The sequence below is a fragment of the Alexandromys fortis genome, unplaced genomic scaffold (genome assembly GCF_014885135.2).
Source record: "Alexandromys fortis isolate MF-2015 unplaced genomic scaffold, M_Fortis_MF-2015_v1.1 scaffold_101, whole genome shotgun sequence".
Classification (NCBI taxonomy): domain Eukaryota; kingdom Metazoa; phylum Chordata; class Mammalia; order Rodentia; family Cricetidae; genus Alexandromys; species Alexandromys fortis.
Window position 1 is genome coordinate 3,504,846 of NW_026067983.1, and position 19,764 is coordinate 3,524,609.

A 19,764-nucleotide genomic window follows, 5' to 3' on the forward strand; every position below is an offset into this window, starting at 1 on the left:
AAGGCCCCCTCCCTTTACCATAATGCCTCTAACTGGGCACCCGGCCTTCACCATCTGAGCACTCCCAACCTTAAAACCACAGCAACAACCAAATCTACCAAACCAGAATGGTCCTAATAGAATCTGTTTTAGTGGTTCTTTGAAGAGCATAAAATACTAAATAAATTTGAGTTATTTTCAAACATGGATGCTGCTTCCCATCAAGATTCTAAAGCGAGCCGTCCACATTAACTCTGTCTATTTGTGGATGAGCATTTAGTCAATAACTATAACACACATGGTCTGTTCTCAGCGGAAGGTTACGAGGATGTCGTATTGTCATGATTAGGAAAGTACTCTCCTGAGATAATTTAATCCACTCTCTCTACCGCCATGTCATTTTCTATTGTGTTTTTGCATACTCGAAGATACATTTTTTTAAAGTGGTATTCCCACTCTTGCTGCTTCTTTAGTGCTGTGATCGAATTGTTTGCCTTTCTAAGATGTAGGTAGAAAATGAAAGGAAGTAAGCCATGTTTCACAGTTCACACTTCTAAAATGCAAACAGTTACTAAATTATCAGTCACTTACTAATGAATACCACAACCCCTGGTAAACTGTCAGATTAAGAAGTAGTTAAATTTATTTTGGAAGTGTGTATTTTTAAGTTCCGATATTTTGGAACTCTTAAATTGAGCCATCAGACAAACTCAGCCATCATTAGTCAGACTTAAGATGTGGTTTCAAAGGTCAAACTTCCATCAAAGCAGAGAATGCAAGGCTCATCTCTTGAGTGTTCTGACTGCCTCTCCCTAGAAGAACTGATTGCTAGAGCTGCGGGGTTTCACGGGAACCGTGTTTGAGAACGGCCTAGGTGAGCTGTGAATTTCAGACCTAGATCAATGACTGGACCTCTATGAAGTCAGGAAATAAAGTATCATTTTGAAACATCATTTCTTTGTCAATGAAATGAAGAGGCTAACTCGCTTGATTTAATTCACTTGAAAAAGGAAAGATTCACTTTAATTAAACTACAAACAATGCCGATGCCTGCAGCTCTGTGTTCCAGACCCAGGGAGGACCGCACTGCAAGCGGAATGTAAGCAGTCTTAGCAGCAGGCTGGAGCCGAGTTCAGCGAAAGTAATTTAATTAGTGTTGATCATGACTCCAGATGATGGTGATTTGATAAGGAATAATTTAGTACTTAACAGCCTTTTCCATGCACCGACTCCATGTGGGAAGGTACAGCAAATTGCACGAAATGAATGTGCTGCTTTCTCTTGCGCTGGTGCCAATGATCTGGAAAAAAAACCTCCTATTAGCAGACGCGAAGCCTCGAGTCCTTTGATGAAATATTCCTAGCCAGCCTCTAGCTCAGCCCTCTCTACTGGGAGTCTCTGCCTCTCTCAGGCAAAAGTAAATTTTAAAAATCGTGTATATGAAGTCATAGGTGGGATCCCCAGTAGGCAGGCAGGCGAGCTTGAAGAACTTAAGAGAAACCCCATGTTCTTGCGCAGAAAATTGAAGGCTTCAGTTTGGCTTTAAGTTTTATTCTTCACCTGAAGAAATTAAGAGGACAAAAACAGAACAAACAAACAAACAAAAAAAAAAAAACACCAAAACAAACGTAACCAACCAAACAAAAATTCTTGGGCACCTTAGATCTCTCCGATTAGCCATTTGGCATATGACTAGTAAAGACAACATTAATTCCTGGTCCATAACGATTAACAGCTCCACACGCATAAAATGAAGCCTTAAAGAGAGTTGGAATCGAAGCTCGCCACTGCTAGAGCTGACCTACAGTGCATTTCTCAAGTGCTGGATCTATTTGAATGCAGGGTACTCTGGTGTTGCCAAGGCTCGCTTTGGAGTCAGCGTTTGTCCAGTGATGATAATACACTAGAAATTTTTGTAACATAAAATCATTACAGAGCCAGCTTGCTTACAAAAATGACTGGGAATGGGGCAGTAATTTGGTTGGACTGTAAAAACAAAAAGTCATGTTTTGTGTGACTTAAAGGCAGGTGTGACTTCTCTTGATTTTCGGAGGCTACAGAGGCAGAGAGATGTGTAGAAAGGGTTTTGAGAAAAAAGGGAAAGGATCCGCTCCACAGTTCTTTCCCTAATCTCTGTCACTTTCTTGCCAGTCTTTGACATTTCTTGGTTTGCAAAATCCTCAACTTGATCTCTGCCTTCACATGTTGTTCTCCCAAACCCATATGTCTTGTCCACTTCTCCCCTTTGAGTGAAGATGCTAGCCATGGAGTTGCAGATCACCTTAGAGACGTAATTTAGCTGAGCCTCTGAACAAAACCACACTAAACAGGAAAGCAAACCTTTCCCCTCTCAGTTAGCTTTGTTTTGGAAATTACAGGGCTTAACTCCATAGCTGTGAGAGCATCTGTGTTTGTGGACCCGATGGAAGGTACTTGGTTCCCTGCTATTTCAGAATGTTATTTCCCTGCAGATGCCATAGGTTACTGACTTACCTCCACCAGTGAATATTTAAAGCATTTTTAGTTTTCTTTTCATGAATAAAACTCCCACAAACAGTCCTATATACGTATTTTGGGGGAACACATGCACTCCTTTTTCCTATATGCATATACACACATATGAGAATATATATTAGTGTAATTACCAGATCATAAGGTATATTCACGTTGAACCTTAGCAGGTAGTCACACCCTTTTCTGAGATGATTATACCATCCCATCTCCTTAGCAGCATGAATGGGAGTTCCCATTATTTTCTTTATTTAAAAATCAGTATTGTCAACTTTCATAGTTTAGTTTTTCTAATGAATATCTGGTGATAATTGTGGTTTTATTAGCAATTTCCTGCTTGAGAAATATTTGATTACATTTTCACTTGTTTGTTACTACTCCATTTTGTGTGTGTGTGAACCACTTGTCCAAGTCTTTTGTCCATTCCAGTTAGAGATTTGTATTGCTAAGCAACAATTCCTTTCATGTAAAATGAGCATTATTTGTCAGTTCTTTCTGGTGTGAGCATCATGGAGCTCATGGCTTGTCCTTTGTTCTTCTAATGTTGCCTTTAAAGAGACCATTTTAATTTTAGTAAAACTTAATTTGTTAATTTTTTATTTTGGGTTAAGTGTATTTTGTAAACTGATTACTATTTTTATATGTTTTGTATGAAAAATGTAGAAATACAATATCTTAGGTCTTCACATTATTTTTTTTCATGGAGATTAAATCTGAGTTCCCAGATCTTCATGTTACTTCTCTGAGGGCAAATTGATTTAAGAACATGTAAAACCTAGGTTTTAATTCACAGTGTTAGAAATTGAGTGCCTACATTTTCTATCTGTATTCAAAGAACTAGTAAATAATTAAAAAGTTTTGCCAGGGTTCAAATAAATATGTTGCAACATACATATTTGTTATTATATGACTTAGTGAAATGACGAACACACATATATACTGGATGAACATGTGAGTGCTTTTATGGTATTTTTCTCCAGGTATCAGATTTTTTTATTGCGGACATTTAATAGTGAAATAATTATATAGTGAACCCTTGAGTGCTCATCAAACTTTGGAAAGCACAGTGAAATTTATTACTTGGTTTTATAGTCATAAAATAAACACACTTATGTGAATATACGTATATAGATTTCTTAAGCTGTGTATTTTATGACATAATCTATATTAAATTAAGCACAAATGAATGCACATGAACAGCAACCTTCCTTAAACATAGCTGCAAACTAAATTATATGAAAAAGGAGAGCATCATTTGATGGAGAGTAGCTTTTATTGAGAATTTCATGTGATAAAGAATTTCCATGCATTGTATTTTAATCTTCATAGTTTTGGTAAATAGATAAGCAAGTCCTTTAGTTTCTGGTTTAAAAATAACCACCAATATTAAATAGGTTGGTTTTCATCTTCTCTGCACTATTATGGCTTTCCTTTGGACTAAGACCTGGATTTTCTTTGTCACGTGCCACAACATCCTTGACACTGAAGCATTGGTACTGAATAATGCCCAAAGCTGTGCTCCAGCCTTGACTAAGAGTTCCAGTCCTCCCTGCCCCTGTGTAGTCATTCGAAATCTTTATGACATGTTTTCAAAGCTTCCTTTCTGAAAACCAAGCTTGTAGAATTGTTAATATCAGCAAAGTGAATTACTACTGATTTGATTTACTTTAAGCAGAGAAAAATTACAGGCATACATTTTGTTACACACTACAAGTAGAAAAGAAAGTGGCAGAGCCAAGAAAACTCCCAGAATCCTTTCTGCCTCATGGATTATCAAAGCATAAGTTACTATGAAATGTTAATGATACTTTAAATAAGAGAAGTAAAAGAGACTAGTAGACTTAGTTCCTAATGGAATTGAATCTTGACGGGTACTTTTGTTCTGTTTTTAGTGGCTTTTCATGGACTACCACTGAAAATCAAGAAAGAACCCCACAGCCCCTGTTCAGAACTCGGGTCTGCCTGCAGTCAAGAGCAACCTTTTAAATTCAGCTATGGAGAAAAGTGCCTGTACAGCATCAGGTAAGCAGCGCTGCTCTCAGGGAGAGCAGCGATATACTGTGCAGAACAGAAAGTACGAAACGATCCAACAATCTCCAGTCAGCTTTATGGGTTACATCTTTATGATATAATAAACTAATTAGGTAATGTATGCAGCAGAACTCTGAAGTCCCATTTGCCATGCCATCGCACACTTTAGCATCATTTTAAAGTAATAATTCTCATCTCAGTCATCAGTTGTTTTCCTACTGTATTGATGCATCTTGGGTTTGAAAAGAGGGTCTTATTTGGCACAAGCAGCTTTCGAAGGTTCCCATCAGAATGAATGCATTATCTACTTTAGGTAAAGAGTTTATCAGAAAAAAACTACAACATTTGGCAAGCAAAAGCAATACATTAGTTATCTGATAGGCCTTACTGATGATCTATAAGATACATTCATGGACAATTGCAATAAAACTAGAATTTCATAAGGCCTAACCAAGGCAATTATCTATTAAAAAGCCAGTTGTTCTTGAAATGATACTAAAGGGTGGTGCATTCTAAGTGCATTGTTCATTCGCTAGAAATTTTGATTACACATATGTTCATTAAAAACTCTTTGCAGTGAATTGCACGCTCTTACTCTTCATTTTGGCCTCTAATTGCATTCTAAAAAGTTGGCTCTGGCTATTGACTATTCCTCTTGATTACAGTAGAAACTTAGTTCTTAAAGGGAGGTGGTGTGAGAATATTTGAAAAACGATTCCAAATATGTGCACTCCTTTATAAGGTGTGTCAGCTCGAGCCCACAGTGCCCTGGGATCCTGAGGAATCCTGTGTGGCTTCAAATATGTCCACTACGCACCCTCTTTCACATCTGTGGGGTCTAAGACTCAAGAAAATTAAATTGTACCATCTCATGGCAACTGACAATGTTAGAGTCCTTTGTTCCTGTTTCTTCTTGATATTTATTGTTTTATATCTTACTTCCTAAGAAACTCATGGGAGCCTGAAATGAGGGGGTAGCTCAGTTGAACTACAAAATTTTATAAAGCAGATCTATTGTAAAAGTGAACTATGACCGCATGATGACTTCATATAAGACACTAAAACATGTTTGAAAATTTGGTTGTGTTGTTTGTATTTTCTTCTTAAGGCATGTATTCCCATCACAGTTATCTTGACATTGGATGATTTCAATGTCAAGATACAATCTGAACAAGTTAGATATAGGATTCTCTTTGCAATTCAGCCCTGATTATTACAGTGACCATAAAAACACTCTTTGATACAGTGTGTCTCTGACCCAAAAATTAGGAATTAGGCAACAATTTGGAGAAGTTTTGTGGAAACAAACATCTCTCTCAGCATATATGGTGCATACAAAACATTCTAGTACTTCCATCTTTATCTAAATAATAAGATTTAATAAAACACCTTACAGGAGATGAAAGCAATAGCTTAGGTTAACTAGTCATTTGTTTCTTTTTTTATAGGAAAGACTTGACCAAACCACTTTAAGAAAGAGTATATTTTTGTTCAGAAATATCAATAAAAACACTTGTAGAACTCAACACATAGGAATTTCATGCATGTGTATAATATATTCAATTACCTCTATTTCCCTATTTCCTCCCCTCCAGTTCCTCTCTTTTCTCCTCCACAATTTCCATTCCCAGTGTTCTTTATATGAGTACAGATTGCTTTAAAGCCGGTCTAGATGTACATAGCACATGCCCCTGCCCTTCTGGAAAGGGTATTTAAACTTGGATATAATTCTATTGTACTAATAGAGAAACTGGAAGTTATTATACATTAATGTGACTAGAAGTATTCCTTTCAAAATGTCTATCACTGATACCACTGAGATATATATATATATATATATACATATATATATATATATATATATATATCAGTGTGATATGTGTGTGTGTGAAAGAGATAGAGGGGGGGAGGTGTATATGAGATGGGATTTCATGGGGTAGCATTGTCTGGGTTGTGCACCACAGTCTATAGATCTGGTTGGCTCACAGCAAACTCTCTGCCTCTGCTGTGGTTAAAGGCACACACTGCCTTACTCAGCTCACAACAGTTTTTATATTTGAAGAGTACATCTAGACACTTTGCATGGAAATATGTTTTTGTTGTCGTTCAGAAAGTAAAATCTGATTTCAGTAAGATATTTTCTAGATTGGAAACAGTAGTTCAGTCATATTCCAGAAAGCTACACATTGGGAAGCAATTTAAGTTCATAATATAAAACAAACAGCTTACTTTTTTTTGCTTTTGTAATTGAGAGTGGAAGTTAGTCTAAAATAATAGGATTTTATTCTTAATAATTTTATTTTGCACTCATAATTAAAGAAACTTTAAATATATCCAAGACATTTTAATTTTCCCCATTAATCTTTATTACCCCAAGTGAGGAATTCAAGGCCAAACATCATTTATTTAATATAAAACATCTACAAAGGCAATAGCATTGCCTGAAAATTCTACCACAAATAAAAGCAAATCCAATATGGTCTCTCTTATTAAACTAATTTTAGGACTTATTTTAAAAAATAGTATGGAGGGAGAGCCATGATGAGGTCTTAGTTATGTAGGAAGGATCTGCCCAGCTTACTGAAAGTCATGATGAGGTCTTAGTTATGTAGGAAGGGATCTGCCCAGCTACTGAAAGTCATGATGAGGTCTTAGTTATGTAGGAAGGATCTGCCCAGCTTACTGAAAGCTGTCTGGTGGGAATAGACATCTGGTGATGTCTCTCCGTCATAAGGTCTTCCTTAACTAAGTTGTCTGTGTACACAATTTATGTTACAAATGTTCATGTCATCTGTGACTTGATATTCTAATTTCTGTTTAATGGCATAGGAACTTTGAAGTTTATAAGTGATAGAATTAAAAAACAAAATCCAAAGGTTTTTGCTGCCTTATCACTTATGGCTAAGATACGTTTTCTTTGTGAGGACAGGAATCTTTAAAAATTACTCCGAAGCAACCCGTACTTTCTCTTGTTCTCTGGGTAGTGCCTATGATCAGAAGCCACACGTGGGAATGAGGCCCTCCAACCCCCCGACACCATCCAGTACTCCAGTGTCTCCACTACATCATGCATCTCCAAATACAGCTCATACTCCGAAACCTGACCGGGCCTTCCCAGCTCACCTCCCTCCTTCTCAGTCCCTACCAGACAGCACCTACCCCATGGACCACAGGTAAGCTGAAGATGCCATTTCAGACAAAACTAACCCAAACAAACCTCTTTCAGTTGAGGCTTTCGTGGAGGACATCCCTCTTAGGTGTTCTGAAGATCTACAGTGTTTTTAGACAAGACTATTACTTTTGCACATCTCTACGGAATAGTTCCAGTAGGCTCTGTCTGTCTAAAAATAATTCATGGGGATCATTTGCAAACATTTCTTTTTATAAACATTTAAAGGGGCTACTAAAATGGAAAATCAACCTGTAGATTGACATTTGAACATTTTTCCTTCACCTTTTAAATCGCTTCACTTCATCTTCACGTCCAGCCATGCTTCTCCCTGAGCACACGCATGTTGCTCCCCACAGTTAACAGGTGAGCACGCGCGTGCACTTGCTCCCCACAGTTAGCAGGCTCATTTTAGTAGGTGACTTATGAAATTAGATTCATTATCTTACACTGAATTATTTGGTCCTACATAGTCTTACGGAGTATAACTTATTTGATTAATCTCTTCGCTTTCCTTTCCAATGACCAATATCAGCACACTCATGACATGTGCTTCAACAGCTACAACAGCAGTCAAACGATTCTCACTTAGAAATGAACACGGGAAGAACACGCGTGTGGCATGAGTGAGAGGGCTGAGGTAGAAAGTCACTGACTGGTAGAGATGGAATCCCCGTTATCAGTACAATACTGGGGAAACTACTGTCTTAATATGTGATTTAGAACACAGGTCTCGCTACTCAGCTAAGTTTCTATTCCTCCCTCTTCTCCCCTACCCCCATAACCAGCGTTGTCCTGAAAAATCTTTAACAATAGTCTCCACGGGAGAAAAAGACTTTATCTGAAGTGTGCACTGGGCTGATGACAAAATGCGGCCGCGTGTGTGACTATCTCCACGAGAACCCTGAGTCTGAACTGAGGAGACATTGTGCGGCGTGTGTAGCCTGCATTTGTCCAAGACCACAAGCAGGAGGAGGAAATCATTAGGGGACTCAGAGAGCACAGTTTCTATTGCCTTTCTGTTTTCAATCTGCCTTTTAATTGAAAAGTTGTATAATTAAATTCTTAATATAGGATTACATAAACAATCAGACTCCCCGAAATGCCAAGCATTATACATGAGCTACAACCATAGCTGGCGGAGAAACATCACTGTGGAAGTAGCTGGTCGAAAGGACACCTGGGTAGCAGAGGAAGCAGGTGTGCCACAGTCAAATCTGGATACATAAAGATGCGCTTTACGTCACAGCCACAAATCCAGTCCCTCCTTGCTTTAAAGGAATAGGATGAAATCCTAGTTTTCCCCGTGAACTGAGTCATCTTCTACCTTTGTTCCCATCACCCAGTTCTGCCATGCTTTAGCTACTGAATGCCACCTATTGTCTCTCCCTTCTCACCCCCATAGACTTGAGGCTCCTTTAGAGTAGAATGTTGCCTGCTTCTGTGTAAACAGTTTTGAAAATACCGAAGGAAAGAACGCCTATTGCAGGGTGGGCCATTAAACAGAAGCACATTGCGCAGGACCAGAAAAGAAAAAGCAGGGGAGATAAAACACTATCGAGGTTGCTTTCCTGCACTTCTGCAGCCTTCCCTAATTTGTCACACATATACCCCCCTCTCCCGTCCCCAACCCGCAATTCAAATGAGCACTGGATTATGGGTTATGCCGTGTTGCCTTCCGCACAGGCGCAGGCTGGCTCTTTGTAAGGCACGGTGACTGCTGAGTAAGTGGTGTGCTTGTTTTTAGATGACCTAACTGGAGATGCTTTAGCCAAATCCATTTTGGTATCTCAACTTGAAGTCAAGTACTTGAGACTGAGAACAGCCGGCCCCGGAACTACAGGAGGGAAGCTCGGGGTCTTTTCCCACTGCCCCCCGACTGAGTTTTGAGGATCGCACCAGCTGGCCAGTCCCAGGAAAATCTCTGAAACCTTATGTTTCTGATGAGGATTTCTTAGAGGGCTCTGGCCAACAAATGGCAGTCCCTTGGTTATAAATGGCAAATTTGCTCTGGGAACAGATCCCTCCCCCAGATAGCCACCCCCAGCCTCGGCACCCCACCTCACTCTGGGAATGGTTTGTGGCCAGCTGGCCTGCGCTCCACTTCCTTCCCTCGGCCTCCCTGCACACCTCAGGCCAGCCCTTTGGCACCTTGTCTTTAACCCACTGTGCAAGAGACCTGTCTGTTTTCCTCAGCGGTGCCCCAAATGCCTACCTGGATTCTTTTTACCCACGGGTGCATTAACACACTGTCCTCGGCCACCAAACTCTTTTGTCCATTTCTTTCCCTTTCCCATTGTTCAGTGGCTAACCAGAATGACGCCGAGACCGTGCATCTTGCTGGGCAGCTTGTCACTGCCACATAAGTGGCCTCCAGCAAGAAGAAGTACAAATCAGGTTGACTCGTAAAAGCAAATGACTTGCTTCCTTACAAAGCTTTCAGAGCAGGCATTATTAGCTTCCTTTTAAGGCTTCACAAGTGAGCCAGCTTCTTATTTTATCTTCAAGTTACAATTTTCTGATTCACTCCTTGACAGTTCTTAATGATAATTTCTGTTTCTTTTTTTGGCTAATGAAATAAGCAAGAGAAGGGAAATGAATGCAGCGCCAGCCAGCCTAGCTGTTTCACAATATCCGAGTTTCTAAGTTTATTTTGTGCAGGTGTAAGTGGAATTTCCATGCTTTCCATGGAAGAGACTGGTATACCTAGAGTTAAGCCCTGGCATGGAGCATGCTTCGAAATGCTAAAGCAATTGCTTTGCCATGCCTTGGCTTTTACCTTATTTTCATTTAACATTGCTGAAATTAAATGCTAACTTTCAAAATTAAAGGTTCAGGAATGTTTTAGTGTGTGTGGGGGGGTTAATAGGCTAATATTTGCTTATGGATATGTTTTATAGGTTATTTTTTAAGCACTCGAGCATTTTTAGAGCACCTTTAAATCTTTAATTAGTTCACATTTTTGTGATGGGTCAATGAAATTACAGATGAGATACACAATTATGTGATGAGCCAATCGTTACCAAGAATGAAGGAGCATGGGCCTCACCTGTGCTCTTGGCCTAGACCCTCGAACATCCTGACACTCTCCCAGCCTGCCTGGCTGACCCCAGACCTATGCATCCTCTTTATATTAGTATCATCGTCTTCGGTGGCCGACTGTGTACATAGGCTTAATAGTTTGGAGCTTGTGAAAGCAGGTGTGTGTCCTGTGGTGCTGTTTGACAGGACAGAGGTAGTCTTTAGAAAAAGAAACATAAACCCCAGAATGCCAAAATTTGCTACAAGAACATGTTGTTAATTTAACTGCTGAAGAATTTAAGGGCATGCTGATTTTGAGAAGATTCAGTCTTCTCATGCTTCCTGTATTACTGACGGCTGTGGAAGGAAAGCCAGTAAATAGGTTTTTGTCTGGCTGCTGATTAGTTTGGTGACAGACTCTAAAGAGAAAGAATGCCATTTGAGATCAGATCCTGTTGTTCCTGCTTTTTCTTGTATGTAAGTATTTGAGAACCTTTTCTTCCAGAAGTTATGTAAATGATCCAATTAGCTTAAAATTGGTCATTTTAGCTGTTAGGGCCCATATTTATTCAAAACAGTTCATTGTTCTACAGCTACTGGCAGTACACCTTTAATTGCATCATCTGCTGAAGTGTTCGCAATGGATGGTAAAAAGGGGAGCACACGTCATCATGCGATTTAAAAGCCATAGCACTACGGTTCTAAGAAGGAGAATTCTCAGGTTCCTTAGACCTGTGCACATTGGGCCGGCTGGTATTAAACTCCTGCAGTTAGGCATCATATCCGTCCTTTAAAGCAGTTCTGTGTTACCATCTCATCTGAAACACTCCTCTCTTCTCCAGGTTTCGTCGCCAGCTTTCTGAACCCTGTAATTCTTTTCCTCCTCTGCCGACATTGCCAAGGGAAGGGCGTCCTATGTACCAACGCCAGATGTCTGAGCCAAACATCCCCTTCCCACCACAAGGCTTTAAGCAGGAATACCACGACCCAGTCTATGAACACAACACCATGGTTGGAGGTGCAGCCAGCCAAAGCTTCCCCCCTCCTTTGATGATCAAACAGGAACCCAGAGATTTTGCATATGATTCAGGTAGGCCTATCCTCGGATGGAACTATATGTAAACCATCTTCTCTCCTCCCTTGTTGATTTGATTAGTGTTGTCAGACTGGGCGGCTTCTGACCATTGATTTGTAAGTGGCATCTTTCTGATTTTTATCCCATATGGTTATCAAATGACTTAGTCATGTGATAGTGATCAAAATTATGTCTGAAAATGAAACCAGTTCAAAGAGAGTACAATGTATAAAATGCCACATACTCAACCTAGAGTAGCAAATTATAATTTCCTTCTTGGTCCTGTGTTTTTCTTTTCTATGTTAGCGTTATTTAGAAACAATGCTTACAAAGTAATAGTCTTTTATGGTAGGCATTTATATTTGGTAACTTAAAAAAATTGTTGGGGTCAATACTCCAGTGGGCCTAAAGTAAGAATTCTTACCTAGAAAGGGAACATTTAAGAAAAGCAGATTTAAGCTTCTTTCATGGGGTTTAGCTTTGTCTTAGAGAGCTAGAAAATTCTACATATCATGTTTCAGATGAAAGTGGTCATCCTGAAGTTAAAAGAAGCTTAAAATTGATTTTAAATGTTACTCCCAAATTTGACCAACATTTAATTTTAAAACTCAAACACTTACCTAAACTTATCTCTATTGAGTTTTTCCTGCTATCCATCTCTGAAATTAGGATATAAACTTTTTATATTTCTAGGTATTTTGAAAGAACATGTGAAGTAAAGTGTAATTTTTATAAGGAGGACACCACACACCTGTAAATTTTTATTACTAACATTATTGTAGTTGTTAGATGTGGAGATACTTGAGTACGCTGCAATTTCCTTCCACCTGGATGCAAGGGTATGGGCATCCTTTATGAAAGAACTATTGCACCCCTGCTAATAACTGCTCAGTTCTGCTCAGGGGGACAGAAAACTGCTTCCAGGTTTTAAGTTGAATAAATGTGAATGTCCCTCAGAGTGTAACACAAGGCAGCCCTGTGACTTAGAGGTTCTCCCTCATCCTCTATCCTCAAAGGACAGGAAGATAAACGGCTGAGGGCACTCTAAAGCATGCCTCAGCATCCTGAAAACACAGTAATTTCCCAATAACACTGAGTTACCTGTCCAACTGACCCCCCTAGGTCTTGAGTAGATTCATCCCAGGCTTGGTTTCTTGAGGGCAGAGCATCTGTTTGGGACCCCATCTAGGTTCAGAGGATCTCCCAGGGCTAGCTGGTTAAGAGGGCATAGGATCAGAACGAGAAGGTTCCTTAAGTCTGTCTGTCAAGCCTTCTAAGTCTGGGGAAACATTAGGTTGAGGGACAGTAAGAAGGTAGGTGGGATAGTCTTGGTAGAAACATTGGCTCCACTCTGTTCCAGAACTAAGAGGCTTTATTGATAGCTAAATTTGATCTGGACTTTTGGATTGTTTTCCAGATATGTTTCCAAAGAAGAAAAAAGAATAGATATCTATTTTGTATGGTTTACAATTTAGAAAAATTGCCTGTTGAGTGAGGGCGGGCATCTTGGGAACTTGAAATTCTTCCTAGTGATTTGAGTTTAGAGATGTTTCACATCTGCCATTGGAGCTCCATAATTAAATACTTGGCAAGCCAATGGACTTTACTGCAGGTAGGAAACATTTTCTGTCCATGAATATAAAATTCTCTTAACTGCTATTAAGCTTATCTCTCACTGTATTTCATTTGCTACAGTACAGTTGAATTCATCACTGAATTTTAGAAAGGTACAGATGGAAATTATATAAATTAGCTCAAATAGCCAATCAATGGGACTTGTGCAATATGTTGAAAATTTTGTGTTTTTGCTATGTGTTTTTAAATCTATAGTGCCCCAAATGAGAATCATCAAACCTTCTGTGATTTGTTCCACATGTGTCTCCTGATGTTTATATTAAAAACACATGTATGTATAGGGTGGAATTGATCATTTACACCATGTGACCAAGCAGGAAGAGATTTAATGATTCTAATGAAGCAAAACATTAATGGGTGGGTCTGTAAGAGATAACAGCAGTACCTGTGGGTCAAATACAGTGTGGATGTTAGTTGGCCACTGTGTGTGCCTCACAAGCACAATGTTTGCCCCTCATAAGGTCCATGTAAGTTCCAGCACCATGTCATAACTGTGGGTGTCTCTCCTAGGTGTGCCTTGTATCTTGCAGTTGACTTATAAAGTGCTACTTAACTTCTGAGAAGCCATTAGTTTCATGCTACCCCATTACATTTTAAATCGACACAGTTGTACACATTTCTTAATTCTAATTTCAGTTTTGCCTGTAAGGTTCAGCTTCATTTGAATAGTTACACAATAAAGATTGGACTGTTGAGTGTAATTTAAAAGAAAGCACTTTGGGATATGATTTAGAAAAAAATCACTAATCTGTTGGTATCAAAGTGCATTTTGCTGGTATGAAGTTGATCCGTTGCGTATGTCGTATGTTGCAACCAACAGGGGTGATCTCTGGATATTCGGTTTGTTGTCATTAGCTCATTCATCTTTCCCAAGAGCACATTAAACAACCCTTTAGGAACTCTAATGTATTTATCATTGAATCACCACTCTCTCTTTTTCCTGTTGGGTTTGAACCAGTAGCACATCAGGAAACACATCACATGTGATTTTTAAGCAACACAAGCAGCGAGGTTTTCTCAGCAAGTAAACTAGAATTTGTGATAGGAAGTTACCCTTCAGAGGGACTCTAGGGCACTTTATTGGTTAATTCAATGTACTATAAATGTTGTGACAATAAAAGATGTCTTCAAAGAGAAAAGACAGCATGATTGTGCTCTAATAAAACCTGACATTAATTATGACATGGGAAATGGAAGGTCTATTAGTTATAATTATAATTACAGGAATGCAATTTCAACTGCCGAATATTTAAGATAAAAATTCAAAATATTATGTTATTAGAGGAGAAATCTTTATTCAAGGAATGAGAGGGGGGAATGTCTTGGATCAGAAGACAGAGAAGAGAAAAGAATTAGCTATTCAAGGAGCCAGTTTTTCAGGCAGTTACACCATGGTCCTGTGTTCGGGAGCTAACACAAGTCGACTCTGATGATTTGTTTCTGTCCACTAGCCAGTAAGTGCTGTGTAGAGCACCACACAGATTTTTGTTTATTAGTCAGTTGCCTTCTAAAATTCAGTGTATGTGCTGCACTCATTGGCCAAGTGAGCACATACAGCTAGGACATGTGGAGTGCCTCGTCTGGAGCATGTAAAGCAATTACTTTAGGCAGCGTCCCACTTGTAGGAGCTTCTTTGCCCAGGTTTTAACTCCCCATGTCACCTCGGAATGCCAAAGGTACAGGCACTTTATTATTCACCGTTTATTTATATTTTAGTGATGGTCTTGCTATGTAACTTCAGTTGGCCTGGTTCTCACTGTGTTGACAAAGTAAACCTTGGGGTTTTCAGACTCTCTCCTGCTCAGCCTCTGTACTTGTTACTCTTGGTGCATGACCACCATCCCTAGATATACAGCAGATGTATACAGATACACATCCACTTATGTATATAACCTCTGCAGAAGCATTGGCTCCATCCTAAACCAGAGCATATATAAGAATTTTATTTGTAGTTCTTAGCTTATTGCTCAACCCATGGGCTTTCATTGTATTTTTTCAGAATAAAGGGGAGTGTGCCACAGATTTTCGCATGTGCTATTATAATTTTCCTCCTTCTGGATTAAGAATCTGTACAGATGAAGGCTCTCTATGAGATCCAGGGGCTCAAATAGCATCAGCTGCTTTCAGCTTTTGGCTATGAGCTTCCCTAATTTAGGGAAGAGTGTAGCTCACATGGGCCCGTGGTCAAATTTTACTCCAATTTTAGGTGCTCATTGCTTTGAGGAAACGAATTGTCAGGCCTCAAACCCTGTAAAAGATTAGGTTGTACTCTTTTAGTTCCTTTTTATTTCTAGCAAATTTCTTTCAAATTTCCTGTTTCCTTTTGAGACAGGCCCTCATGGTGTAGCTCTACCTTGCTTGGAGTTCATTATATGGACCTAGCAGTCAGTGAATTTACAGATATCTCTGTTCAAATTGCTGGGATTAAAGGCACACACCACCTTGTCTAGCTCCTCAAACTTTTTTACAAACTGAGTTTCTTAATGGCTGGAGAGAGGGCTCAGCTGTTCAGAGTGCTCTTGATTCCCAGCACCTATGTTCACAGTTGTCAGTAGCTCCAGTTCTAGGGGCCCTAAGGTTGGCTGCTGAGCTCTGTTGTTACCAGGTGCACAGGTGGTGAATTTACAAACATGGAGGCAAATCCTCCTATATGTGAAATACAAACAAACCTTGAAGAAAAATAACTGAGTTTATCAAGAAGGTGGTTCTTGATAAAGCTCTTCTGGCAAAAGCTCAATAATAATTAGAAGGAAGAGAAGCAGATCCATAGCCCACTAGCTACAAGTCCATTGTTTGAGATGGGTTCTCTTACCAGACTTCACACTTTTATTTGAATATCCTGATGTGTGATGTATACCCTTAAAGCAGAGCAGAAGACTCGTAACTTCCGTCAGCTGTGTTCACTTTACTTGCGGAAGCTTGTGAGGTACTGCAGCACCTAAAACAGATGCAAGGAAGCTCTTAGTGGAATTGCACGTCCCTCTTTTCAGTCTTCATTGCAAATTATTCTTCAGTCCATCTATTTTTCACCTACACAACCTCTCTCATTTTTCCACATGGATATCTTTTATCACCTTAGAAAAACATAAAGACTTAGATTTTCTGTTATTAGCTGGTTAAAAAAAATATGATATGTAGGCAGAGAAATGGGAAAATAAATACTTCTAAAATATTTACCTCATGTTAAATATGTTAAAACTAAAGTATGTTTTAAGTTTCTACTGTCAGAGGTGATGGATATGTCTGCTATTCCCATGGGCCTTAGTCAACACTTTAATAAGAGTTCTGAGTCCTCTTCAGTTTCAGAAATGTGTCTGGTGGAATATTCCAATATTATAAGTACTGTTCTGTGTTTTTCTGTGTTGGTGGACCATCATCCTAAACATCTAGATCAGTGGTCCTCGACCTTCCTGATGCTATGACCTTTAATACAGTTCTTCATGGTGTGGTGACCCCTCAACCATAAAATTATTTTTCGTTGCTAGTTCAAAACATAACAGTTTTCTTTTTACTATTCTGAATTATAATGTAGATATCTGTGTTTCCTGATGGTCTTAGGTTGTTCAACTCCCTAAGGGATCAAGACCCACAGGTTGAGAACCACTGATCTAAATGTATGGAAGTGAAACTGCGTCATAACTCTGCTGGAGTGAGCATAACTTGGGCTTCCAGTTGCAGGGTTTAGCACATGGTTTTAAATTGGGAAAGGCAGTAAGAACAATGCCCTTTTTTTCACATTTGTGTAAAAGTACAGAGCTGTCTTAGTGTTTTGATATGGTTTGTTAGATACTTAATCCACTGACATTTAAAAGAAATAATTAAACATTTAAAAGAAATAATAAAATTAAGAAAGCTAAAACCCACTCCTGGTGCATCTGCAGATGACGACTTCTGCTACTGTTACCTCACCTTCGACAATATCCCGGAGCTTTCATTATCAACAGCGAGCCTAACACACACATCTGAAGGGGAGGAGGATTAAGTTTGTACCAAGCTTTCGAGATCTCAATCCATAGTTCGTGGTAGTATTGGCTCTTGGTGTATGGCAAAAACAGAGCATTCTTGAAGTGGGGACACGTGAGAGAGGAGGAAGAGAAGGCTATGCTGACCTATACAACCAAAGATAGGGACAGGGAAGGAGACCAAATAGGACCTTTGAAGTTTCCTCCGTGGACTGATTTCCTCCAACTCCTAATTTCCACCATCTCCTGAACAGCACTAACAATGGGTGACCAAGTCTTCAGTTCTGGAGTCCATAGGGAAGATGCATATTCCAACCATTTTTACAAAACAACTTAGTATTTGCTTACAGCAGAAGACATACATCCTAGCAAAGTTAGCTTCAAAGATAGCATCCCATGAATTCTCAATGATTGGGTGTTTTCAGGAAGAAAAAAATTCATTGTCCAGGAAATACAATGAATGCAATGATCAAAAAAAAGTTATTGAAATTCTAGTAGAGTCAGGCAAAACACAGGATATAGCAAGCAAAAAAAAATTGGCATCTTTTGGAATATTCTAAGACATCATAAAATCTCAGCCTTCATTATTCTGAAAATGCAAGAGATGTGTAATTTCTATTTGGTAAATATTTTTATACCATCGTCAATTCAGTGATTTCAAACTGATAAAACTACTTTTCTGTTTTTACTTATCTTTAAAATGTAATCAGAACTAGGCTCTATTTAGATAGTGAAGTGGATAAAGAGGTGGGATACGTTTTTCTGCTTGAAATCCCTAAGGCAGCTGTGAGAGCCACCACATCCTTCCTAACGTACACCTTCTCTGCTCATCCACTCATTATTTCAGTTCACCTCCTGTCGGTAGAATGGAACACCTAAAATAGGAAAAGCCACGATATCTAGACCTCTTGAACTCTTCAAAAAAAAACTGTAGAGCATCCTTCATGGATGATGAAATTATACTTCTTAATACATTTAGAAAAAATATACATAAAATATGTTTAATATGTTTAACTTTCATAGCAGTGTAACTTAAGAGAAGTACAGCGTTATAGTTTGTCTGTCTTTGTGGTCATGTGACTGAGAAGGAACTGCAGTAAACTACCACTGCCCAACCGTGGAAATGACCAGACTTCAAGTTTTGAATTACAGCTCCTACTGAATGCATACTGCTCTTGTGCCATCACAAAGTTAACGTTAAGTAGGAGGCTATCTGCATTTCAGTACCAGAACAGAATCTAAATCGCCAATCAACAAGGAAATATTTTAATATCTATCCTCAAATTGCTGCTAGGCTATATTCCATGGGCTGTTCAAGTCGGGTTTCAAGTGTATTGAGTCATAGAGGTTATATAGCACATTAAATTCTTAAAGAGATAATGTTGGCACTGGTGGCACTTGCCTCTAATTCCAGCACTCTGGAGGCAAAGACAAGCACAACTTCATGCGTTTGAGGCCAGCTTGGTCTACAAAAGAAACCTCAGGCCAATGACGGATACATAATGAGATCCTCTCTTTTAAACAAACACCACATAAAAAGGCATATATTTATCCGCCTTTTTATATTTATGTTTATTATTTATATTTATAGTGGTGCCTTATATGGTGGGTTGCCACTCCTCTTCCCATGTGATTCTTCAATTATTTAAATTTGGAGCATACGAGATAAGGCTGTAATGTTTCCATGCATTGATTTGCTGATGCTGAAGGTTCTTATTTAAATGCTGAACTGCCACAATGCCACAGTGGAAACAGGTTTAAAACACACTGCACTTTACTGCCTCTGAATCTCTCCTCTGCCTTCCCTGGGCATGCCATGCTTCCCCAGCTAACTGCCCAGGTGTGAACTCAGGGCCTGTTGATTGCAGCCATGTTCCCGCGTGGTCTCAAGTCACCAGAAGATAGATATGCTTTCTTCCCTCAATAGGCAAAGCCCAAGTTACAGATTGCACATAAAACCCATGTAACACTGTTTGGGTTAGCACTGGCCCTTTCCAGTTCATCCCCTGTGGTTGCTTAGATTAGATAAGTTTGAACATTGCCATTTTTGGTAATTTCTGTTACAACTACAATTATGGTTCCATGAACTCTGGCTTTTTGTACCTGAGATGTAACACTCCCACAGGCTGAGTTCTGGCCCTGTTCCATATGAAATATTCTCACTTAAGGCCACATTTTATTTCATATAAGGCTGTGGCTTGTTTTTCCCTCTTTCCTAACTTTTAACACTGCTGCTTGAAGAAATGCAAGTTGAGAATCACTTGGGAATTTTAAAAAATGAGCTATTGATTCTGTGGGAGATGGTAACCTCCTATCTGTTTCTCTAGCATCCAAAGACAATTTTCTCTCACTCAGCCAGGGATTTGTGGACAAGCAGGATG

General features: G+C 39.2%; 1 protein-coding gene across 1 annotated transcript in view; it reads left to right on the plus strand.

The window, feature by feature from the left end:
• The window catches only part of Etv1 (ETS variant transcription factor 1), an 89,351-nt gene that overhangs the window by 43,468 nt on the left and 26,119 nt on the right, over positions 1-19,764 (plus strand). The window contains exons 6-8 of the mRNA XM_050158718.1: positions 4,383-4,512; positions 7,506-7,694; positions 11,554-11,801. Of these exons, the coding sequence (XP_050014675.1) occupies positions 4,383-4,512; positions 7,506-7,694; positions 11,554-11,801 (567 nt within the window). The remainder of the gene's footprint in view (positions 1-4,382; positions 4,513-7,505; positions 7,695-11,553; positions 11,802-19,764) is intronic.